This window comes from Astatotilapia calliptera, chromosome 10 (assembly GCF_900246225.1).
Source record: "Astatotilapia calliptera chromosome 10, fAstCal1.2, whole genome shotgun sequence".
NCBI classification, from domain to species: domain Eukaryota; kingdom Metazoa; phylum Chordata; class Actinopteri; order Cichliformes; family Cichlidae; genus Astatotilapia; species Astatotilapia calliptera.
In genome coordinates, this window is record NC_039311.1 from 25,044,302 (window position 1) to 25,070,587 (window position 26,286).

The 26,286-nt window shown below is 40.3% G+C and overlaps 1 protein-coding gene across 2 annotated transcripts; it reads right to left on the bottom strand.

The window, feature by feature from the left end:
- Window positions 1–1,268: 1,268 nt before the first annotated feature.
- Window positions 1,269–25,210, bottom strand: trim37 (tripartite motif containing 37). Of its 2 annotated transcripts, XM_026181888.1 has the most exons (26): window positions 24,952–25,210; window positions 22,904–22,973; window positions 22,638–22,739; window positions 21,311–21,351; window positions 20,822–20,938; window positions 20,420–20,507; window positions 20,181–20,303; window positions 17,911–18,034; window positions 16,727–16,794; window positions 15,697–15,821; window positions 15,375–15,425; window positions 14,938–15,019; window positions 14,729–14,805; window positions 13,880–14,059; window positions 13,666–13,780; window positions 13,227–13,418; window positions 12,740–12,873; window positions 12,532–12,614; window positions 10,499–10,747; window positions 9,045–9,353; window positions 6,858–7,004; window positions 4,299–4,494; window positions 4,101–4,192; window positions 2,559–2,669; window positions 1,482–1,524; window positions 1,269–1,335 (listed from the first exon to the last, which is right to left on the bottom strand). In XM_026181888.1, the coding sequence occupies exons 2-26, from the start codon at window positions 22,922–22,924 to the stop codon at window positions 1,326–1,328; spliced, it is 2,880 nt and encodes a 959-aa protein (XP_026037673.1). In that variant the 5' UTR covers window positions 22,925–22,973; window positions 24,952–25,210; the 3' UTR covers window positions 1,269–1,325. The 2 variants fall into 2 exon arrangements, with proteins under 2 accessions (XP_026037673.1, XP_026037674.1); XM_026181889.1 differs by having other exon boundaries at window positions 1,269–1,524.
- Between the last annotated feature and the right edge of the window lie 1,076 nt (window positions 25,211–26,286).

Sequence of the window (26,286 nt, forward strand, 5' to 3'; positions counted from 1 at the left end):
GCGTGCCCCTCCATCGTGTCCATGTAAGAACAGCAATCTCACTAATAGATAACACTACGTAAGCTTTTTAATTTGGGTGTACTAGCCCTTTAAATTTTGCACTTTTGTGCCTGAGTACAGCCCACATACAGAAACTCTCCAGAGCAGATGTGCTGACACACCACATCAGGAACACAGAGGTGTTACTAATAATTTAAACAGAGCTACTGCCTCAGTTTCAGCTTTTCAATGCTCGCTCACTCACTGCAGACTTAAAACATGGAATAAAAATAAATAAATTAAAAAAAAAAGGCAGTTGTTTTAGTGGTGTTTGAATCTGTGGGAGTGGAGAGGAGCAGGTGTGGATAGAGTCCAGTAAAGCTAACAAAGATTTTTACAGAATCAAGAGAAGACCCAAACTCAGACTGCTCCTTTAAATTAATAATAACTGATGAGCTGCCAGGTGTGCTGTATGTGTGTCAGTCTCTGCGGGCAGAGGCCCGTTGCCCTGCAGTCACTGGTGTTTATGCAGATGTTGAACTGAAAACACCTGCCTGAGAGTCTGAGGGTCACCGCGGAGGCTGCGGTGTGCTATGAAGTTTCAGCCCACAGACTGCAGCGGCAGCTTCATAAACCACGTTACTCAGTTGATCGTTTAGCCTTTTCAAATGTCAAATAAAGTCTGACGCGGCTGTTATTAAGAGCGAAGACATTTACATGACTTACAAGGAAAGCTAATGGTTCACCTCGAGAAAAAGAACAAAAAAAAAAAAAAACTGTGCGTCTGAAACGAAGCGTTTGAGCGGTGGATAAAGAGAGCCGAGTGGGTGAAGGAAGAGGAGAAGGTGCTGGGCCTGAAGGGCAGGAAGACTGAACTCAGCATGAACAGCACAGCAGTAGAAACACTAAACTCTTATTGACAGGCTACATATTATTTACATATATATGCTGTAGACAGGCCAGACTTAGAAAAGCATTTATACACAAGGAATTAAATAAAGTGACTAAAAAGCACTGCAGTCCTGCTTCTATGCACCTAACACTGTTAGAAATTCAGTCATTAAACAAACAGCAGTGTCGCCATTAGTACGTGGCTATTAAATAATGAGACTGACTTACGTAAACCCAGTGCTGCTATATAACAGCCACACTGACGAGCAAAAAGCAGCACCGAGGGGTCAAACCCCCGAATGAAGACAAACCCAGAACAGAGAAAAACAACTTTAAACGCAAACGGTGATGTTGTTTGTCTTGAAGGGAGCAGCTCTGTTGTTTCTGCACAACATGAAGGGACGCTCTTAACAGTTATTTCATTAACTTCTGCCATGGTCCTATAATAAAGACATTCAGGAAACTCTAAGAAAAAAAAACAAGTGTTTGTTTTCAGTTCATGCATAACAAATAGTTTCTACTCTACAGCTGTGTGTAACTAGCATGTGTGTCCTCTCCAGCCATTATTGCATCGTTATTATGGCGTGAAGCTGGCGCCCTTCTGCGCTCACCTGTCAGCAGGTAGACTCATGTCATCAGACAGGAGCTGCTCTCCTGGAAGAAGTAAGGAGGAAAAACACGCCAATCTGTGTGTTACTCATAACACTATTACAACACAAAATCAGCATCTGAACAGGAGACAAAAAGTACCAGGAAATTCCCAAACATCTGACTATTAAATTATTTTAGCTATCAGTAATCCACAAATATACAGATGAGGGAAAAAAACAAAACAAAAACTGCCAGGGTCGAAATCATTAGTCTCTCTGATGATGTGCATCCTTTTTGCTGGATAACAGTCTGCTGTCTCACACACCACCCCTGTGGGATCCCACTCACCTCATCCAGTTGCTCTCATGTTTTAAAAAAAGTAATAAAAAGAAGTGGTACTAATACTCATCAAATATAGTCGCCCCCCAAAATCTGCGGGGATTACGTTCCAAGAGCACCAGCGAACTGTGAAAACTGTGGATTTTGGATGTGGTCAAAGAAAATGCCTATAAATGCCTTTAAAATAGTTTAAACCCTAAATATGCATTTGGGCAGCATCATAGAGCTTTAAGAAGAACAAAATGAAAAACACAAGAAAACTGAGCAAAACACTCGAGATGGCTACACGTGGTAAACTGATGATGCAGGAATGCTGGACTCCATCTGCCAGAGACGCAGTAAGGAGAAATGAATAACACCCCTGGACTGGCTACCTTTAAACCTCCTGCTTCTGAATACAGGGGTGGTACACCATCCCAATCTGCCTTCTCCTTAAAAAAAAAAAAAAAAAAGAATAAATAAATAAAAAATAGTAAAGGATGTGCAAGGCTGTACATGAACGATTATTATTTAGAGTCTAAGGAAAAGTCTGCGAACGACTGAAGCTGCGAACTCTGTACATGACTGTACATGTATACTATACACGCACATACCAAAAAAAGCGCTAGAGCAGAAAGAGAGGGAGGAGTGTGTAGAGATGATAACCACCAAAGAAAAAAGGGAAACATTAACAGATTCTGCAGAATCTGAACAATGATTTTAGTATCTACATCATGCACCTTGGCTCTGCCTCATTTCATGATGTGTGTGCTGGTTACCTGTGCAGGGTGGAGTGTGGTTGTCGTAGCGAGAGTTGTTGCTCTGCAGGGCCTCGTCCTCAGTGTCGCTGTCGCTGCTTGTAGCCGTCACCAGGACAGATGCCGGCTGATCTGCAGACGAGACGAGAAAGAATGAGACTGTTACACGTGTGCAGAACTCTTTAAGTTCCAACTTCTCAGGCACGCTCATAATTCAGTGTTACAGAATTCTTATTGCGGGAGTATAGGGTGTCTGGCCCATTGCTACGGGCCATTCGATCCCTATACAACTGCTGCAAGAGCTTGGTTCGCATTGCTGGCAATAAGTCGGACTCGTTCCCAGTGGGTGATGGGCTCCGCCAGGGCTGCCCTTTGTCACAGATTCTGTTCATCATTTTTATGGACAGGATTTCTAGGCGCAGCCAAGTAGCGAAGGGCTTTCACTTCGGTGGCCTCAGAATCTCATCTCTGCTTTTCGCGGATGATGTGGTTCTGTTGGCTTCATCGGGTGAGGGCCTCCAGCTCGCACTAGAACAGTTCGCAGCAGAGTGTGAAGCAGCGGGAATGAGGATCAGCACCTCCAAATCGGAGGCCATGGTTCTCAGCCGGAAAAAGGGTGGAGTGCCCACTCCGGGTCGGGGATGAGTTCCTGCCCCAAGTGGAGGAGTTCAAGTATCTCGGGGTCTTGTTCGCGAGTGATGGGAGAAGGGAGCCGGAGATCGACAGACGGATTGGGGCTGCGGCTGCAGTAATGCGGACGCTGCACCGGTCCGTCGTGGTGAAGAGGGAGCTGAGTGTAAAAGCGAAGCTCTCAATTTACCGGTCGATCTACGTCCCTACCCTCACCTATGGCCACGAGCTGTGGGTAGTGACCAAAAGAACGAGATCACGGATACAAGCGGCAGAAATGAGCTTCCTCCGAAGGGTGGCTGGCCTCTCCCTTAGAAATAGGGTGAGAGGTTCGGCCATCCGGGAGGGGCTCAGAGTAGAGCCGCTGCTCCTCCACATCAAAAGGAGCCACGTGGGGTGGTTCGGGCATCTGACAAGGATGCCTCCTGGGCGCCTCATGGGGTTGGTGTTCCGGGCATGTCCCACCAGGAGGAGGCTCCGGGGCAGACCCAGGACACGCTGGAGAGATTATATCTCTCGGCTGGCCTGGGAACGCCTTGGTGTTCCCCCGGATAAGCTGGAGGAGGTGGCTGGGGAGAGGGAGGTCTGGGCTTCTCTGCTTAGGCTGCTGCCCCCGCGACCCGGCCTCGGATAAAGCGGATGAAGATGGATGGATGGAGAATTCTTATTGAATTGATGGATTTCACAGACCATCAGTCAGAATAGGGGAATGATTCCTTTTTTAAAGTATGCCAGTGCCAGATGTTCTTTTTTAATTAAAGAAAGTATCATCAAGCTTCAATTTTGCAAACTTGTACCAAGACTAAATTAGACTGACTGACGGGGACACGGCCTTGTAGCATGACGCACAAAACCCTGCCTGGTATACAGAGAGCCAATCCAAATCATCAAACACAATCACTCCTGAGGCTCACAGTTAGAAGGTGAACCAACCTTCACATGACAGCAGCTGTGCAGACGGCACCTCCGGCAAGGACTGATGGGAGTTTCCTGAGCTCTCAGATTCACAGTCCAACGCAGCTGCCCTGCAGCGGGAAGAAATGAAAGACATATGGGACCCTGGCGTTCCATTACACGGCTGTCTCTTGCAGATATAATTTTTCTTGTGCGTGAGGAGTCTCTGGGTCGTACCCCAGGCTCCTGCTGCCACAGTTCTTGCTTGAAGCCATGTAGCTCGATGCTGCCAAGGTGAAGATGTCTTCCCTGGACCCCGAGGCCCCGTATAGCTGTTGCTCCATCGTATATTGCTGCTTAGAGGTGGAGGGCTGCTCTGATGCGGTGCTGAGAGACACCAGGGGTCCCTGGAGGCTGTCAGCCTTCAGCACTCCTGGAATGAAGACAAAAGCCAAGTCACGTGATGGAAAAGTGGGAATGTGCTAAGAAAAGATAAAACAGGGAGCTGAGTGGGTGTGACCATAAAGTAATATTGTGTATTATTTTTCTAAAAAAAAAGCCCTGCTGGCGAATCCCAGAACCCATCAGTCATTAAACTGCAAATCAAATCTGGAAGCACTGAAGACACTGTCATAATAAGTTTCCTTAGAGCCTGAATAAAAGAAGCACTAGCGTAAGCATCGTCTTGAGGAGTGTGCAGAAATCTCTAAGTTCGACCTTTTTTGGCATGGCTTGCTCGTGATTCATTAAAATCAGAAGAGTTTATCTTCTTTGGAGCATGAAAAGTGTTTCTTGGGAATCAACGTCAAAGATCGTGGGACGTTCAGTTTGAAAATTCCACTATGAATAAGTTATAAATGCCTCTGCAATGAAGCAGGATTTTGTCTCATCCAGGTTCATCCTGGGTTTTCTGTACCACGGAGGAGGTTCACACTTCTTATCAGGGTATATCAGCTTGGTAACTTAAACTGCGAGCATAATTAGAGATCAACAGATATGAAATCACCGCCTGCTGATTAATTCCTTGGAAAACAGCATCACCATTCCTGGAAAAACCCTCGGACCACTGTGTGCAGACAGTAATATCTAATTTCTTTCCATTTCCCTGATGATCAGCAAGAAATACAAATTCTCGGAGACAATTTTATTGTTTCATTATTTTTCTGTTGGCTGTGAATAATTTTTATTGTTCTACAAGCAGAGCACTTCTTTGTATTTGTTGACCTTACATCCAGTGTGCATGCAAAACCAACTTAAAAATTTATTTAATAAAATAATTAATCTTCGGTATCTTTACACATATTTACACAGTTGGCGCACTTTCTTTCCAAGCTTCAAATAAGTTCAATTTCATTAACATAGTAGCTCTTTTATTCAGAGCTGTATGTATTAAATTAATGTAGAGTGATTGGTTATCTCACATCGCTGACTCATCTGGAGCAGCTGTGTTACTTTTATTCTGTATTATGGCTTTACTTGCTGATACACTTAACAGTGTGATTGTTCAGATGCTGGCAACGCCAACCATTTTTACGTAAACGTTCATACGCAGATCAGGAAACCCTGGGATAACTAAAAAAGTTCATAACCAGCTTTGTGTAACCACTCATCGTGATCGCCAGTGTTGGGGTAAGTGAATCCCTTCATACTGCAGGTTTAGGAGAGTGTATAATGTCTTTGGATATCTATTTATTTTGATCAGATGGTGGTGCTACAGAATGTTCAGTGGATAATAAAAACCACTGTGATTTGCTGCCTTAACTTTATACCTCGTGAAAACCCTACTAGCAGTAACCCTTGTTTCCCTTTTCTGAACCAAACAGTGTCTGCTTATAGAACAAAATGACTGGGTTTACTGCAGGTGGTCTCCGCCTATACAGTTACCCCTGAAAAAAAAAAAAAACTATTCTAATGGTCATTAAACTAGGTCGTGTCAAAACTAATCATTATGGGTACAGGGGAGGTCATCACATATTGTCTGTATTGGGAAGAGAGTTACGATGATTTTTTTTCCCCAAATGAAAAACCTCATTTAAAACCCTTTCAGGGGTTTTTTTGTTACCATGATATTCAGAGTGTCTTAAAGGTGAACTAACTGCAGGCCACACCATAATACTGATATGAAAAGTTTTAAAAGCTCAACCTCTTAAACCACAATATATAATTTATGATGATTACATGACTCATAAAGGGGAGATCATGAACTGCACGTCTGAAGGCTAATCTAATAAAGTCACCTATAAAAGTCAGGAATCAGATTTTTTTTTTTTAAATTCTTATAAAAGAAAAGTGTTACTGTTTTTGTGTCGATGTTAAAACATAAAAGCAACTAAAGAATCACAAACTATTTTAAGTCTTAATGAAGCAGTACAGGGGAGAGTAAATATAAAAATCAACTGCAGAAACTTCAGGATCCATCAGGTGGATACTTGACTGAGTAAAGTGCACTCAAGCAGTCAAGCTCTGCACCCTAAATTTTCAGCACAATCACTGTTGATTCTCTAAAACAAAATCAAAAAAATAAATAAATCAACCCTTCTCTATCCATATTTTGTCTAAACAGTTGTAAATGTTCACCTGAAGTGACGAAGTAACAAACAAATGATCACCTGACTCTGCCGTTTGTCTTTATTGCACTTTAAAGATCAGTGTTTCGGTTTTACAACATCTACTGTTCACGTCATTCTCACAGATTTGAATTCGGTTTTTTAGGACAATGTTACACCTTGGCTGTGATTTTATGCAGGTTTAAAGGAGAATAAAAAAACAAACAAACAACAACAAGAATACACTTACCCTCTGCTCCTCCCATCCCATCTTTAGGATGCAGGCTGAGCTCCAGAGCAGCTTCTGCTCCCCTCAGGTCTTTTTCCATCTCCTCTGGACTCCTCCTCTTCACAACCAGAGAGCTGCTGTCCAGGACAGGAGACAGAGACTTCCTGGCTGCACACAGAACACAGACACACAAATGTAATAATAATAATAATAATAATAATAATAATAATGATAAAAACCATATTGATTGTGCCAGCAGAAGTCCCGTGAGCCTTGTTATCTGGAGTTTAATCTAAAGATAGTGAGGCAGGCCTTCCTGGCTTAGTGTAATAGGGGAATATGGAAAGTAAACTAATCCATCTCTTCCTAAGACTGTGCCAAAACAAAAACAGCATAATCTGTCCTGACAGAATAGAATCTCAAAAAGTCCAAAATTTCTCTGGGCACATTTTTCCAATGAAAAATTAGCCTGAATATCATCCACTGATGTTTCCCAGAGCTAGCAGGCAATATTACAAGTTTTATGCAATGATTAGGGTTTAAAAGAGTTTATTTCCCTTATAAGCTATAAATAAAGCTACAAATGATGTAAGGTTAGTTGGATCCAAAGAAGCAGCAAATATTGACTTTCAATGTTGTAATTAAATGGTAAATGGCCTGTATTTGTATAGGGCTTTACTTAGTCCCTAAGGACCCCAAAGCGCTTTACACTACATTCAGTCATCCACCCAGTCACACACACATTCACACACTGGTGATGGCAAGCTACATTGTAGCCACAGCTGCCCTGGGGCGCACTGACAGAGGCGAGGCTGCCGGATACTAGCACCACCGGGCCGTCTGACCAATTCCCAAAAGACACAGAAAAAAAAGAAACTGAGGCTATGCCAACCTGTCAACTTGCTTCAGTCTCAGCAAGAGCATGTTAACCTGTTAGGTTTTAGCTTAGTGGATTCTGAGAGTATACGTATATCTGAGAATATAATGTAAACATCCTGTTCAAAAACAGTAAAATTTAGACCATGTAACATGTAACATATTGGAATCATATAAACACTTGGCAATAAATGAGTAATAAAAAATACTGGTGGCTCCCAGTGCTGTCCCTTAGCCTTGTAGTAGATACACTTGTGGTAAAATCCTATGTCGCCTTGTTCTAATGTCATTGCATTCAGAATATTTTCAGAAAACTTGACCTCTGACCTTGAGGTTAAAGTTGCCAGGCTTTGAAGTTGTCTGAGATTTTTAGTAGATGTACCTGTGGTATCAATATTTGAAAATATTAGGCGACTTCCTTCTTGAGTTATCACGTTCACAAACTCGGGTGTCCACACCGCCCACCCAGCCCACAGCAATAGCTCATCAGCCTTTTGCAGCTGATGGGTAAAAACGATATGTGTCAATTTAATATTTTGCAGTATTTTATGTTTCTGACCAAGTCCGCTTAAAAATGCTGGCCATCTGTAGTGCATTAATCTGCACTCTGCAGGCGAGTGCGATTTTTGCAACACTCGAGTATAACTTGGAAAATATTAGCTTATAACCAACTGCTGTTGTTGTTTGGCCAATTCATACTACTTCGCATGTGGCCGCTTTCTAAAAAGATACATAAAACCTGATTAGGTAGAACGGCAATGTCCAACTTGTCACTGTTTTCAAGATTGCAGGGCAACATGGTGGATTTTTACAGTGATGAACAGTTATACCTATTCAATAGATTTACTGTTCAAAAGCTAAAGAAAAAAATATCTGTAGGTCATCATGTACATTTTCTGTGATCTCCCAGCACAGATACGATGCTCTCTCTCTGTTATGTTCATTTGCTTTTGCAAAGCACCCCCCCCAAAATTTTTTTTAAACAAAAGTATTCGGGACAGCCCTACATATGAGTACCCTTGACAACTGACAGTGTGGCAACCCACACAGATTGTCCTCTCTATTCCGGTTTGCACATTTGCTGTGTACTTTGTCCACCAGAATAACATGCCATGCAAAAAGAAGCAGCATAGTTTTCACACAGCTCTTCATTTCTACAATGTTTTTTTCTTTTCAAAAAGAATTCAATAAATTCATTTCCTCAGGCAGAGATTGAGATAATCAAACGGACCAACTGTAGCGTGGGTAACCAGATAACTCAGATTCCCTGTTTGGTTGAAACTGTCACTGTTTACACATTAACACTGAACAGCTTGCAACAGCAGTCCTCACCGGGGCGGCAGGGTCTGGCTCGAGTCGCAGCTGCTCTCCCCACCAGGTCAAGCTCGCTGGGTTTATGACAAGCTGCCATCTCTGAATCGCCGTGATGAGACGGGAGCTCTTCAGCACCGAAGGCCCCAGATGGGCCAGGCCTGGGCTCCGCTGACCCCCGCACCTCCAGCACTTGACTCTTGACATCGGCCATCTTGCTGCGGACCTCAGCCATCTGAGCCTTGAGGCGGATGAGGACCCCCGAGTCCGGAGCTGATCGTCGCACCACCTGCGGACGCCGCTCTCGTTCCTTCCTCGAGTGAGGATGAGCTGAAGACACAAGAAACAAGTTAGAGAAGCAGATAAGGTGAAGCTCCAAATATACAGCTTAAAACTATGTTTGGGGCTATGGTCGCAAGCTGCATGGTGGTTCGGGGACCAATCAGAAGCTTCCCTGTTGGTACTGAGAAAAAGTTAAACATCAAATGTACCTAAAGTCTTTTCACAAACTGCATGGCAGTTATGCTAAGTTCGGTTTAAATTCTCCAGATACTCAGGAAAACACTTCAATACTTCCTTTATTACCTCCTTTAGCAGAGGATAGCGTCCTATAACTCACAACAAGTGGTGCAGATCACATAAATGTTAATTAACAGTCTGTTTCCTATTTCACGTAATAAACTGCTGAACTAAAGGTCTCAATGTGGCAAACATCTTATTTTACTTTATATTGTTTTTTTAATGACCTGCAAAAGTACGTAAGATGAGATTTTTGTAGTCCTTCAGATCACTGTCGTTTCAGACTTAATAACATCAGCTGTTACAAGGTGAGAGGGTAGTTTGTTGCCCTAAAAACTGTTTTTCTCTTTCCACCTTTCTTCAACGCTTTTAATCGAACAGGTCAAGAGAAAGTGGTTACAAAAGGATGCTGGTGGTAATGGTTTTGACCAATTTTTAAAGAAAAAAAAAAATCCACAACAAATTAGCTCCAATGTTTCTCCTAGCAGAGGTGCTGGGACAATATTAGTCCCAAGAAAACTGATTTTGGTCTTTTTCTTTGTTCTTTTCACAAAATTCTTGGCGTTCGCTGCACCCTTCTTTCTGATTCCTGTAAGTTTAATTTTCCCCCCCTGAAAATGAAAAGTTTGGTCTAATGTATTTCTTCTCCATAGAAAGCAGCAAAACCGATTCATATCGAAAGCAAGTTCAAATCCATCAAAAGAGAAAAAGGATGAGACTGATAAGAATCAGCATGAGGCTCTCTGGTAATCTTGTGCAAACACAGCGTTTATCCCCAAAGCCTACAGAACATCCTACATGTGTTTTCTATACTTAAATATGTTGAAACCAGTGCTGTTTACATGCTAACCTGTGACCTTACAAAGTGTTTTTTATTTTGAGGAACTCCTGTGTCAGAGTTTGAGTAATGACTCCCAGTTTAGTGGGACTGATATTTTGTTAGCGTGCCTACAGACCTTGGCTGTGGAGGAGAGACACCGGAGGCCGAGGCTGAAGACCCCACAGGGATTCCACGCTGCTGCGCTCCTTCAGATCCAGCAGCTGGATCAGGATGACCGGGTCGATCTCCAGGAGGCTGTTACCACCTGGCCCAACAGCACCGGTGGCGGCAGCAGCAGCAGCGGAAGCTCCACTGCCACTAGTACTACGACCGGCAGCAGCTGCAGCACTACGGTGTAATGATCGCACACTGGAGTTGGAACCGCCTGCAGATCAGACACAAAAACAGGGTTTATATGGTTCATGTGTGGCTGTGCTTAAATTAAAAGAGGAATAAGGGGTTATTTAAGTGATTATTGCTCCATTTCTCCTTCCAAATATTCATGTTTATGTGTTATTTGAGCTGTTTCTTTATGTTGGAGATTTGGTGCTCTTCATTGTTACTATAGGTAACTAAAACTAAACTAAAAGGCATTGTGAAAAACCTTTCAGTTAACTGAAATAAAAACTTGATTCAAAAGTAAACGTCTATAGGATATATTGTGTCCTTAAGTTTTTAATATGGTTAAATTTGCCAACAAAAAGCCTGAGGAGGTTTTAGCTGTCTGAACTTCTTAAATTTTTTAAAATACTTTTTTCCCCCCTTTTTTCTTTTTTTAATCTTTAGACCTACTGAATCTGGGATTCAAGTTTAAGTGAAGCTCAACAGAAGCACTGATCTGGTTTCAAGCAGCAGTGAGACATGTTATTATCTGTACAGCCCACATGAGTTTCTGACTGGCCAGTTTCCAGCTGCTGGGAGAGAAAATTCTCTAAAGGTTTTCCAGACAAAGAAACCTGCATCAAAAACAGAGTTACAAAACAGGCTGGAGTCTCTCGCTGAATTGTAACCTAATCATAAAAAAATAAAAATTACTCCAATGTGGGATGTAAACAATATGCAGCAAAGATATGTTCAACTCTGACATCTAACACCCCCTCCCCACACATGTACACACACGGACACCAAGTGCTTCTATATCGGCAGGCTGCGAGGGGCATGGTGCACCAACACTGACTCATCCTCTTCATGCCTTTCAACACCAACACAGTCAAACACGCCTGAAGGAGCCGCTTTGAGGTCCACCATCATATTGCTGTGATCTGCCTCTACAGTTGTCAAACAACACAAATAGATTCCTAAAATTCTCAAACAGAGGCTGACTTTTATTTGCCTCAACTGAGGAGACAACAGGGCCTTTATTTGAGAAAGGACAATAAATATTTGATGGTTACACTCCGTAAATGGAGGGAATTGTTCAGTAAACCCACTGGGCTTTTGTAGCAACTTTTAGATGAACATTTTTGTCATGAAAATAATCAGATTTAACGGTTTAACTGCACTACTGAGTTACAATGAGAACAAACACCATATTTTATTTAAATAACTGAAACATATTCATTTATACTATTAACCACAAGTTACAGCCCTCTAAGAAGAACTCAAGCATTTAGAAATCTTTTTTTTTCCTTTTTTAAAATCATGCTTTCATGTAATATGAATTAAGACTGGCTAAATTGCACTTGTATTTTGATTTAAGAGCTTCCATTTGATATTTCTAAGTAAGAAATAGAGGTTTATAATCAACTTTAATGTGTGAAAATGTCCTTATTTAGAACATCTGCTGTAAATGGACAACATTACACCTTGAGTAATGTGCATATTTAATATTACTTTAAATTGTGTTCTGCTTTATAGTCATTCATTATTGATTTCTCCTCCTGCTGATTTATACTTAAGAACAAATTAATGAAAGCTTATTTCAGGACACAATTTGCAGGGGTAAAAAAATAAACAGTTCTTTGTTGTTCAGCAGCATAAATCATGTGTTCACAAATCATGGTTCTAAGTTTGTTTCTGTTTGCATAGGTTAAATAATCCTTCAAGAACATAACGATAAAACTGACATCTGACATTTTTAACACTGCTGTGTGTTAAAAAAACAAAACAAAAACATGTCAGCTGTGGGAAACTCAAATCAAACAGTTTTATGAATGTTTTAAATTATACCCGTGGCTCCAGCCAAGTCATCAGGAAGCTCTCCTTCTTCTGTGTCCAGGTTGCCGATGAAGTCGACATCATTCTCCCCGGACCTGTGAAAATATTTCTGTTAGTATCCATTTCTTCGGCTTACCAAAGAAACCAAAGCCTTCATTATCAAATTACCACCAAGCACATTTTTTGTAGAAAGTTTCACAATAAAGCCATTTGTGCTCACATTGTCTCCTCGTCTATGTCATTCTCCTCAGTGTTGCTGGTGGCTGTGGAGCTCCCTGAAGTGCTGCTGCCATCCAGAGGGTTCACCTCCTCTTCTGTCAGACAGTCCACCTCCAGGTCACCGTCTGACAGCTCCTGGACAACAGAGGAGCCAGGCAATTAATGAGCTGTATCTCGTACAGGAAGACGCTGGATCCCAAAACCTCCAGCTCTTATTCATTTGATTTTTAATTAAAATTCAATGAAATGCCCCATAAAAAGAAAATTTTAACACCAATAAATTAATAGCTTAATAAATAAAATACCTAAATAATACTAGATAATTAGTAGTTTTTGACATAGTCATAACACCTCCAGTGAAAACATGATGCCCATCACCTAAGAAAACCTGTATAAGCTCAGCTATGCACAGACACCCTCTCGAATAAGAAAACATTAAGAAGCAATCAGCTGTTTTTTCAAAGTCAAGCAGTATTTTCCATCCTCACATTAGAGTCATCGTGTTGCGTCCTCTCTTCTTCTTCTCCTTTCTTATTATTGCTCAAAGTGGTCTGAATCTCATCGTCACTCTTCACCGAGCGAGGGTCTCTTTCAGAGGTCGTGGTGCCCGCAGCAAGCCTCAGGTCAGGAGGCGAGGAGCTGCGTGAGGTCTGACGGCGAAATAGCTCGATAGCGAGCCTCTGGAATCAGAAATACAGAGATTCGGGGAATATTATTTAGCTCAAAATAAACAGACACTTAATTATGGAAGCAACTCCAACTAGATGAGTCAGAGTGACTCAGAGACTTTGGCATCTTTGAAAACTTTGGAATCTGTTTACTCTAAAACAATGGCTGACGAGAGTCAGTGAATCCTAAATTCAACAAACAGTAAAAAAACAAAACATGCCTATAAATACAGAACACAAACACGGACAGACAGAGTACCTCTTTGAGATTGTTGATCTGCTGGATGTAGCCACTCTGGGCCGACTCCAGCTGGCTGATGTACCAGTACTGATCTCGGCACTTCTGGAAAAAGGTAGGTGAGCGAACCTGATAGCTGAGCAAAGAAAACCAATGATACTCAGTCACACTGGGATAAAAGATCTCCAACTCAACCTGATTCTACATGATTAGAATTGGGCGTGCGTGTTCTCACCGGAGGACCAGTGTGTCTGTCTGCATGTTCAGGTATCCCTCACTGGCTAGAAGATCAAGCCTGAAGAAGCGGTTGTAGCCCCAGCATTCACCGACCTCAAAGTCAGAGGCAAACTCCCGAATTATGTTCTTTGTGGGGTCACTGGAGGCCTGATGGACCATCTCCACACGGTACTCATATCTACGCATATCAAAGAGCATATCAACACACAGGAAATGCAGCAAAAGCAGAACTCATCCGGGACTTTTGAGGATGTATTTCTTTAAAGAACTAAAAGACAGTGAACGGATATTTAACACACCAAACTAGAAGTGATTAGTTTTTCAAGCCACAAGTATTATTGAGTCCAAGTAGGATCACCTGATTTTGGTATTAATCGGCTAAAAATGACAAAATTTGATGCAATTTTCTCGTTAAATATTCAATCAGGGGTTCCCCTGTTGCTCCCCTGGTTGAAGCGGTAACACGTCTTTAAAACATGAAAGAAAAAGTATTATCTCCTCACTGATGCCAAACTCATTTTTCAAATATCCTATATCATGTAATGTAGTGGTTTTTGTTATACTGTGCATCTATTAGGACCAGATTTTCATTTCATTTTAAAACAATCTTGACGGTTTTATGAAAAACACTGGCTGCATTATAACTGAACATTTTTAATCTATGTGTCTTCCTGCATGTTAACTGTAAATTATTCAAATTGGACTTGAAAATAAATCTTTTACGCAAGTCAATTTAGCCCCAGGCTTGACTGTAAAAAAAATAAATAAAAAATTGTCACAGAAAGAAAACAGAGCAGAGGAGGAATTTATTGAAAGAGCAGTCAATGTACAACAAAATATTACATACTTTGATGTTTCGGGAAGTCCTGCAGACAGTTCGAGGAACACAGACAGATAGTTTCCACGAACCACACCATTACCGTCCTGCAGAAACACAGAGACATGTGCTGCTTTAGCAAAGACAACGTGATTTCTGTCTAAATTACTACAGTCACAATAACCAATCGATGTCAGCTAGAACTGCAGCCAGGTTTTAAAAGGCATACATCAACTCACTGGGTAGACTTTGAGTCTCCAGCAGAGGCCAGAGATCTGCAGGGGAGGGCTGTAGACCGGGTCAGCCCGCTGCCTCAGGGTGCTACAAACAAACATATATCAAACGAGCTGAAACCCTATCAGGATGTTTTGATAGATTTCCCATTTGAAGCTTTTAACTGGTTATTTTTACTCTGACTCATTTTATTTTGCATTTATATTTGAGTTTAACTTGTAACATTGTAATAGTGTGTAAAGAGATTTTAATCTCAAGGAACTTAGTTAAATAAAGGCTAAATAAATTTTTAAAAAGTACCTTACATTTTTCCATAGTTTATAAAATCCTCAACAAAATTTAAGGATGGTGTTTGAAGATAGGAAGAAGCTGACAGTATGTCAGAGTGAGAGTTCCTTGTTTGTCTTCTCTATGACCAAATGCAGCCTCAGAGATGATTTACCTGAAGTTGACTAGAACAAAAGTGCTGGAGTCATAGGCAGGAACCAGCTCACTGAAAGCACAAAGAGGAAAGATGACTGCACATAAAAGCACAATAATTAACCTGTAGTTTACAGTCACTGTCAGGTTATTTCCTTTAGTATTATGAGCCATAAAATTTAATCGATTGATTAAAAAAAACAAAAAAAAAAAACAAATGGGAATCTCCTGCCACATAACATTTATTATTGATGATAATTTTTGTTATCCCTAGTAGCTAAGGCATTTCGTTGCATCCTCCCTGGACCGTGAAAAGCGTCTGGTGTTGCAGCTGAGGATATTACCTAGTGAAGTCTGGAGGGACGGGCGTGGTGACGAAAGACTGCATGGGTTTCCGGTGGACCTGCTGGAACATGAGGAGGATCTCTGGGCTCTTTGAGATCAGTTCGCTCTTACTGCAGGAGTGAAGCTGTTCAGCATACACACAATTCAGGAAAATCATCTCGTTACTGCCAGCAAGCAGCTGAACAATCGATGTGTTGATTTTTGCTCAGAAAAAATAAACAGTTAACTGAAATTCAACTAAATGTTTTACTTAATTCAGTAACAAAAGAAGCAAAGTCAGAATATAAAAGTTCATTTCTTAAAACAAAAAACAGTCTCCCACCTGACCCCCTCAAAATCTGATTCTTTTGCAAAAAAAAAAAATTGTAATTGTAATTTAGTAAAATGTTACATTTATGCTACGAATATCTATGAAAAATAGTAAAGTGCAACTTTTTTGGAGTCATTTTACAAAATAACTTCAAGATGGTAAATGAGATGACCCATCCCTCAACGCTGCCAGTATTTCTGTATTTAATGTGCTGTAATATTTTCTGGCTGCTACTCTTAGTGCAGAAAAGCTCATGATTCATCACATCACATTGTAAGAAACAATCGTGCAAATGCAACATGCCTGCTCGCCCGATTTGTCGTGCAACATGCTCTGCTACTCAATAATGAATAAAAGAAGTTCCCACAGTGTAAAATAAAGCACTTACAGTGAATTCTCACCAGCTCTGCAGCCATTACATCATACTTTTGGTTTTATAACTTGCAGATGTATTGTTTGGATAGACCTCAAATTAGTCGTTTCCTTTTTAAAAACAGTTAACAGCACAGTTGAAACTTTTAAAATATTGCACCAGACACTTGCTATAAGAGAGGATTTAAAATATACCTTGACCTTAAAGACTGGAATAGTGTTGAATCAATGAGACAGCATGTATTGCTGTATTGTGTGTGGGGTTTCTCAGCTTTAATATTACACAACTAACAATATGCCGTAGGAAAAAAATGAATGGAGGCTTTGATCTGCTGCAGACGACCAACCTGATGCTCCACCTCCTGCAGCAAAGACTCCAGCAGCTCCGTCTCCTGGGTCAAGGACGTCTTCTGGCCTGATGGGGAGGAACGCAGTTCTATTTTCAGTACTCTTGTGCTGAATGTCAGCCCTGATGGAAGCTGCTGAGTGAGAGTGTGTGGGAGTGCAGGTTGTGTATGTGGGCGCCAAGTGCACGGATCCACTCAGTCCAGATAAATATTTCATATGTATATTACCCGCAGCTATAAAGGGCGCCTCTCACTGCTTTCAGTGGGGAGTCTGCGTGTTTTGTTGGGTGAAGGTCTCGACCTTTAGACACATTTAAAGCCAGTCTTGCAACAACAAGAAAACTAAACACTGCCATATGTCTTTAACCTGTTAAAATGATGCTTATTCTATTGGGAATGCATAACCAGGTGGCGACAGAACTGGGATTAATTTATTTAACTGCTGAATATTAATTAATGACTACAGTTAGTAAGGGTGACCCTAACGTACCATTCTCTTCAGATAACTCTAAATATGTTTTTTCAGCAGTTTCATCTCTTATTTTTTGCAAAATACTGCTGAATGCTCCTTAATTCATGTTTAATGATATTTTAATGGTAAAAAGATTTTATGTCACCCCGTCAGCAAAACATTCATTTTTTTAAAAATACTCCTGGCTCTGTATGATAGCCGAAATCTGGTCATCTCAGACATGCAGTTCTGTCTGTGAGTGCCCAAGCCCCACCCGCCTGCTTTTCAGCCAATCGGAAGACAATTGTTTGACCTTGTTCTAAACAGAGTTTGAACCATCTAATGGGCTGCAGGACATTTTTTTGAACAGTTAATCGTGCAAAGCTACTCTGGTGAAGTCAAAAAAATGCAGGTGAAAATGAGAATAATGTGTCCTCTCCTGCAGCCTAAAAGCCAGTCATTCAATTCAGCTTACCAGAGTTCTTTCAGTATTTTTACATAAAAGTAGGCAAGGTGTTCAGACATGGAAATAATGAGCTTGAAAGTGGTCAAAAATGTTTTTAAAATAAGATTTGAGGTCAGCTCTTTTTCAGATAAAAGCAATGCACTGAAATGATGTGTAATTAATTAAATTGAAGGTTAAAATGTATATAAAAAGCTAAAAAAAGAAAAAAAAAACATTTATCTGGACATCTGCTTTTGACAGTGAGTGTGTGCACAGTGTGAGTCCTACCCATGAGGGTGATGAGCTTATTCTTGAGCTGGTTATCCAGACGAGCGATCATCATTTCCACGGCGTTACGTATCTCTCGGACCCTCTCGTCTTTTGCACCCCTAACTGCCTCAACGTTCCTCTCCTGAACCATCAAACAAAACACACAAACACACTGTGTTAAATATGCGTTCACTGTGTCAACTTCACTGACAAGCTTTTATTAAAACAACAGTGCCATCTGCTGGATGTCAGCAATACAGCACGCCCATACTGTAGGCTGCGGATTTGATATCATTTTGAAGTCTAATCCTGTGTGTTGATTAGGACTGTTGTTCAATTCAATTCAATTTTATCTATATAGCGCCAAATCACAACAAAAGTTGCCTCAAGGCGCTTTATAATGTACAGTAGATACTTTATTGTTGTGGTCGCTATATCACAATGTCACATCTATCGTTGGATGTGAAGCATAGGAAATTGGGGGTAACAAAATAATTCAACTTATATGATTTATCAAGATGATATTTCATTTTCGAATGGAAGTATAATCACAATATACCTAGAGCTAAAATTTGACCACTATGATAATCTGGGATATGGAATTCAGATTAATGCAGTCCAAAGTTTTTGGTCTAACAGACAAACATGAAGGTATCCCGAGGCTATAGAAGCATCCTAAAAACTCTCAGGATACATCATTCAGTAGACACACAAACCAACAAAGTCAGGCACAATCACAGAAAGCATTTAGCCTTTTAAACAGGAGAGTGAGCTCATCCTCTCGCAGGACGTATTATATTCAAACAAAAAGCAAAAGCAGACTCCACAGACACTGAAACTGAACACAAGCTATGACGCAAACAGACTGAGTGTTTTTGCCTTGTAACTGACTTGCACTTATTTCAGCATTTATGGGCATTTTAATTTATTGTGTTATAGTTTATTATTATCTATTCTTTGTTTCACCTTTCGTCTCACTCTGTCCATCATGTCAGGTGACACGATACGTGTGAAGAAGCAGTTAGAGAGTGGATGCTTTCATAAGAGAGATAGAGAGACAGGCAGTCTTCATACAACTCATCTATGTGTATCTTTCAGGAGTATCATGATAACAGTTCCCTGAGTTCACTGCTGTTTGCTTTAATGTCACTGCTCAAATTGAGAAGGCCAGAGTGACCCTCAGGTGCTCCTGAATCCCACCACCGAACTACAATAATGTAGCAGTGTAATCACACAAATAATGACCAAGAAACACTGCAAAGTGCTTTGTCGGGACATTTCATGCTGTACCCAGTTGACATTAATAACCTGAAACTTTAAAGTGGGCCTCAGAGGTCCTAAGTTAAAACAATTTCCACAGGCTCTTTGACTTAAGCTTTCCTCTACAAGTGGGTCATTAATTGGGCTCTATGGATTATGGAGCTGATTTTATTTCTTTGTGCAAAACAAAAATGCTAGTTATTTTTTATATTAATGTCAGAAAATAAAAACATTTATGCATTTTCTGCATCAAAAAATGAATGTGTATAAATTCCTATGGCAGACAGTGTAACACATTGGCTTATCATAACAGTGGCATGTAAGATACAGCAATACATATAAAACCTATTCCTTCAGCAGAGAATCTAAACTCTACTTAAAGCAGCATAACTCATCGTGGTAATCTAGACCAGCGGTCCCCAACCTTTTTTGCGCCACAGACCATTTTATGCCCGACAATATTTTCACGGACCGGCCTTTAAGGTGTCGCGGATAAATACAACAAAATAAAACTAGTACCGGTACCGAAAAAAAGAAGATTTATTCATAACACACGTGAAATGACCCAGGAAGACCGAGTTAACGATAAAAACGATAACAAAATAACGCTGAAACCCGATAAAAACCCTGAAAACCACACATTTCACACCTGAGCCTCAACTCTCGCGGCCCAGCACCAAACGACTCACGGACCGGTACCGGTCCGAGGCCCGGGGGTTGGGGACCGCTGATCTAGACAGCTAAGAAAGGACACCTTTGTAATACTGAAAACTGAGTTTGCCTCAAGATAACTCGCCAACCCATTAATAATTCTTCATAGTTGAGGGAGAGAACATCCCTCAAGTCCCATGAATGTCAAGAAGAATTCAAATATGTACTAGGATATGAATCTGCAGTTAAAAAGATTTACTGAAGAGGTGAAGGTGAAAAGTGATGAGTGCACGAAACAGAAGGAGTTTGATCTGACAGGACAGTAAATATCAAACTATTGAGCATTTGTTGTTCATAAGAGAAAAAGCAGTCCTCACCACTTCCTGCACCAGACTGATGAGCTCCATGAGGCGGCGGCGCAGCTTGGCAACCTCCTCCTTCACCTTGGTCACATGCTGCTCATAAATCTCCACCAGGGGCTTAAAGGTGTGGCCGCCGTGCTGGAAGCAACCAAAACAGCAAAATTCACCGGACGCCATCTGACTTTTATGTAGCGGAAAACTCATTAATGAGAGCGTTTCTGACTTTGCCAACTATTATATAAGTGAAGCATTACCATGCCTCCCCACAGGGCACACTGGTGACAGATGCATTTCTTACAGGTCCAACAGAAAACACTCAGCTTCTCGTGATGGTTCTCACATCTGCAGAGCAACAAGACAACCACTGTTTGTTTCCCACAACTGTACCAAATTTGATTGTTATTCTCTGAGTTGAGCATCACAGAGCATGTATAAGTAACCCCAACCAAAAAAAAACAAAAAACCAAAACCCTGACAAATATAAAACAATGGTGACACAGAATGAACAAAACTTCTTAAAATAACTTTTCATAGTTCTGGCATTAAGATTTGATTTATGAAGAGAAATTTAAGGAAGACAGGGATATAAAAATGACAAGAACACTTTCAACTCAGAAAACAGGACTGGGACTGAAAGACACTTGTCAAGAACTCACTTGTCTTTATCGTTGTCCTCATGCTTGGTGAGGCTGCAAAGCTGCAGGGTGTCCAGCTGCTGGGTGACCTCCTCCGCCCAGCGACAGTTGACAAGCTCCCTCAGCTGAAGTGGAGCCCTGTACAAAAGAATGCACACACATATTTTAATAACTGCATAGCTATTCTAACATTATGAAGCAGATCAGAAAGTTATCTTGAGGCTTTTTGTCTGTTTCGCTACGTTTCATCAGTTTTATTGGTGTTCTCCTTGCCCATAGGATATACTAAAGACATAATATGCTTATGTCTTGCTGAATTAACTCACATCGAATTCATATGTATTCCACGCTGTTACATTGTGAGTTGTATAGCTCTTACACACTGTTTTTAGTCATTACTCTGGTCTTACCAGGTACCTTATGAGTTCAAACAAAATTCACATGGACCATGAATTATTCCACCAAATGTGATTAGTTATATGAAGTAGATGTGTGTTAGCAGGTGCTTACCGACAGTGTGGACACTGTGCTCTCTGCTCCGTCAGCCATCGCTGTTACACAGGAGAGATTTCAGCTTAAATACAAGCAGCACAAACAGTCTGCCAAAGATTCATGATTCAGGACATTTTATATTTTTTTCTTATTTGTACATTCCTTATAAAGACCAAGAAAAACTAAACTACACAAACTGATCCTACTGAGTGTGAGGATAAGCAAAGACTGACTCATGTGAATCATAGGCATCACACTGCTGCACTGTTGACCAAATATTATTGAAAGGGAACAGTAACAACTGTGGTTACTGTTGGTGGTTATTAACTTGATAAGTCATCTCAGTATTTATCAATGTAGCTATAAAACATGAAAGAAGTAGCGGTGGCAGCACGTGACCGATCCCAAAACCAGTCACCATCAAATTTTACAAAGATAAAAATAACATGTATAAAAAACACGAAGATCTTACACACATAACGGTGGGCTGAAAGATACACAGGTGTGCTGGACAGTGTGTAGTTTATTATTTTTTAAAAAGTGCTGTCTGAATGTTTGTGTGTTCTTTAAGGGTTTGGATAGTAAGACTGGAAAAGCTCTACATAAATCCCAACTGTGTGATTTAACAGACTTATCTGTCTCATCGCTTTATCATTAATGGCTCAATCACATTAGAGTAAAAATAGGACATCAACCTCATTTCAAGTTGGAAAAAAAAACAAAACCAGCCTAATGCCTGGTGACTTCCATTATTTTATTTATTTATTCCCCACATTCAGTGATTGATTTCAAGTAGTTGCATGAAAACAGTTGGTTGCCCAGAGGCTGAGCGTGAAACACCCTCAACCAGCAGGTGACCACTTTTAATCACAAGGTGGCTGCACAGTTTGGCTGCTTGGAGGCAACCTCTCAAATAATTGTGGTTTAAGTCTGATTCTATGATCACTCACGGACAGGTTGGCGAAGTTTTGCAAAATCTGCTGTCTATAAAAACGGACTAGCAACATGCTGCAAGCAATCTGAGTCAGTCTGCGCTAATAAGCATTTGCAACATGTGTTTCTGTAACAGGGGACTCGACAAAAATTGTTGGCAACTGGTTGCATTTGGTTTATATTCCTCTATAAAACCAAGGTTGTCAAGTACGTATGTTGTTTTGTGGCCCTTGTCTTTGAAACAACTATTAGAAAAGCAACAAGACTGTACGTTCATTGCACATAGTCGCAGTAATTTTGGTCACATCACAAAATTGATTAGATAAAAACTAAGATACTTGTAAAAACTGAATGCAGAGTTGTGGAGTGAGGAGAACATTTTCTGATCGCTGCTATGTCTAAACAGACTCACTCGTATACAGCTGAAGCAGCAGAGTTTGGAGCAATGTGGACAGAGGCGAGCATCCCTCAGTTTCTCCATGCAAATGAAGCATCGAAACACCTCAGCAATGCTCTGCACAGGGACAGAAGAACGTTTTAAACCGACTACAGCCACAGAACTCAAGACCACAGATTATGAAGATTAAACCATGCACATTACATGAATTTGGTAAGTAATACACTATACAATACAATATATAATGTAATACATCATAGCAGTCTAACAGTGAAACTGACCTCAACACTTTGCTCATCCATTTCAGCCAGTTTGATGTTCTGGGCCTCACAGACAAGTCAAACAAGTATTCTAAAAAAGAAAAACAGTATAAATGGTAAATGGTAAATGGCCTGTATTTATATAGCGCTTTACTAGTCCCTAAGGACCCCAAAGCGCTTTACATATCCAGTCATCCACCCATTCACACACACATTCGCACACTGGTGATGGCAAGCTACATTGTAACCACAGCCACCCTGGGGCGCACTGACAGAGATATAAGGATATATCAATAAACAAACTGTGCTTTAGTTGGACAGTTGAAAGTAGGCACCTGACATTTGAGATCAAGGTTTGCAGGATTTGAAACCTCACAAGCATTTCAGAAGGTTTACAGATGTGATGTAGAAACTTGATGGCTTTACTGCAAGCACACTGAGAATGGACCCCTAATTTTTGCTTTAATTACTTACATTTCTTAAATAAAACATCACTGTATAGAAATAGTTTTTTAATACAATTTAGTAATTTTAAGTATTACTAAAACAAATAATATTACTTTTTAAAATAAATACATCACTTAATTGTTAAGTTTAAATCTATACTCACAAGCCACTTCATTATTACCCCCATTCAACTGGTAGTTAACACAAATATCTAATCAGCCAAACACACAGCATCAACTCAGTACATTTAGGCATGTAGACATGGACAAGACGGCCTGAGGAAGTTCAAACCGAGCATCAGAATGTGGAATAAAGGAGATTTAAGTGACTCTGAAGCATAGCTGTTGGTGCCAAATGGGACCTATGACTGCATAACACGTTGAACCTTGAAGCAGAAGATCAGATGACCACACCGAGGACCACTATTGACAGCCAAGAACACGAAAATGAGGTTCACCAAAACTAAACAGGACAACAGAAGATTGTTGAATTTAGTGTAAAAAATTGGTGCTATAAAGATGTGGGGGACATTTTTTTTGGCACACTTTGGATCCGTCATACTATGTAAACGTCTTTTAAACACCACACTTAGTATTGTTGCTGACTATGTTCTAAAAGGTGCTTCTAATGAGCTAATGTGCCATGTGAAAAAGGTCAAATCCCCTCAAACCCGTTTCTTGACCATGACAACAAGTACTCAAATGTCATTTACAGTAATCAGTCCAGTACAGTACCTTTGGGATGTGATGGAACAGGCGATTCACATCATACATGTGCAAATGAAACACCTGCAGCTGTGTGATGCCATCATGTCACTATGGACAAAATCAAAGGAACGTTTCCAGCTATTTATGCCACAAAGAATTAATGCACTGCTGAGGGCACAAGGGGGTCAAACCTGGTACTAGGAAGGTGTAATGTAGCTGGTGAGTGCATATGGTCCGGCATGACTGGAGCCTTTTTTGCAACTTTAAAAAGCAATTTACTCAAATGCTTAATAAAGAGAAAGTAGCATAAGTTGTATTTATTTATTTTTATTATCATTTAATTATTTCTTGTGAAAGCAAAAATGGCACATCTTTTACTTTAACATATCGTATATTAAATGGGGTTTGGAAGGTCTGGCCACATAAAAATCCAGGAATGTGCGGTAGTAAACAGCAGTTTTTTTCAGGTATTTTTTTAATATTATTATTATTTTTATTTAATATCCGAGTAAATGGGGAAAACGATCAAAATTGTCACCCCTGCAGCTCTAATCGATACTCAATAGTTGCACGTGGTGAAGATGAATGTAAACCTCAGTAACATCAGTGCAACTGTGTCTGTAGAGCACAACACAAACAGCGGGCTCGCCTACATTAGCAACAACATGACAGTTGTTGTGAACGGCAGCCTGCAATCTGTGCCAGAGGCCCAGCATCAGCAGACACAAAACCAGTCCGACAGCAGCAATGGCAGCAGCTATAGATGGAAGGAAGATATACCCTGACAGCAGCATATAGCAGGATAGCCTGAATACAAAAACATATATAAGTGCGTGTATGTATATTTATATATCTAGAAAGAGAGAGAGAGCTTTCATAGCTAGCTTGCTCGCATTAGCAGGGTCGTTCACTCACCTAGACGGAGAATCGGCTCTGTCCACCCCGCCAGATAAACAAACCACGGCTAACGGCTACATTATAATATATTACAACACCTCCGTCGCGTAAAGCACCGCAAAAAAATAAAAAAGACTAAAGTGCTACTCAGATTTAGCTGCGACAAAATAGACCTCACACTGTGCCGCACCAAGGATGGTATACAGCTGCCTTTCTACCTAAGCTGAAGATGTAACAGTGGTTGGTGAGAGGCTGTTTGTCCCCTAGCAATAACCAATCGAATGGCTTTTTTTCTTCTTCTATTAATTTTATGTGTTTGCAAGTGACAGAAAGTCTGTGGGGCTTTGCCGCCCCCAAATGGAAAGTTTGGGACAGTACAGCGTAAACCTAAGGCAGGGCAAAGCACAAAGTGTACACTGTATATCGTAAACTGTATCGTATACTATATATAACTGTCTAATATATATATATTAGTATATTAATAATATATACTAATATGAATGTATATATATATATATATATATATATATATATATATATATATATATATATATATATATATATATATATATATATATATATATATATATATATTAGAGTGAGACAGTTCAACTGCCAGACTGGGAGTAGAGGAAAAATTTATCTTAAAACCTTCTCTTTAAACTGCTGCTGTGTCCACAGTGTTCGGTCTACAGCTATTATTTGACCCTCAAGACGTAGCCATCGTTATTCTCTTTCCAACAGTGTGTCTTCCAAAGCTCAGAGATGTAAACTTTTTGAACTGTGTGGATCCAAGTAGGGGGATCACATTTCAGTCATTCAGTGATTAAAAGAATATGAACTTTTAATATTCTTTCGGTTGTTTTCTGACTCTATTTTCGTTTGTCATTACTCAGCTTTTTCTAATTTACATTTTAAACCTGTTCAGCTACTTTTCAACTTCTTCTGTGTGAACGTCAGCTTTCAACAGTTCTGCACTTTTTTCAGGTGAAAAATTCAGTATTTTTCAGCTCATTCAATATTTTTAACTTAACATTCAGCAAATATATCATTTCAGCGCGAAACATTCAGTTTCTTCATTCATTCATTCTTCAGAAAATGCATTTTCTAGCATTCATACTGAGAACATATTCATACTTACTTCATCACTGGATTGTTATTAACTTCATAGCTGGGAGGCAGTGATTACACTGGAACATTATTAACAATTCTGACACATAATAGTTTGAAAAAATCCCCTGGTTTGTTCTCGACACCCACTCACAGAACCGTATTAATTTTCATGGCATAGATAAAAGAAGGTGGTGGAAACATTCCTCCAAGATTTTGGTCCATACCAACATGATAGTATCA

Coding starts and splice junctions, on each gene's coding strand:
- trim37 (XM_026181888.1), bottom strand. CDS start 22,924: ATGGATGAGCAAAGTGTTGAG. Junction 14,060..14,728: donor GGACTTCCCGAAACATCAAA/GTATGTAATATT, acceptor TGATATGCGTAG/ATATGAGTACCGTGTGGAGA. Junction 12,615..12,739: donor GACATAGACGAGGAGACAAT/GTGAGCACAAAT, acceptor ATATTTTCACAG/GTCCGGGGAGAATGATGTCG.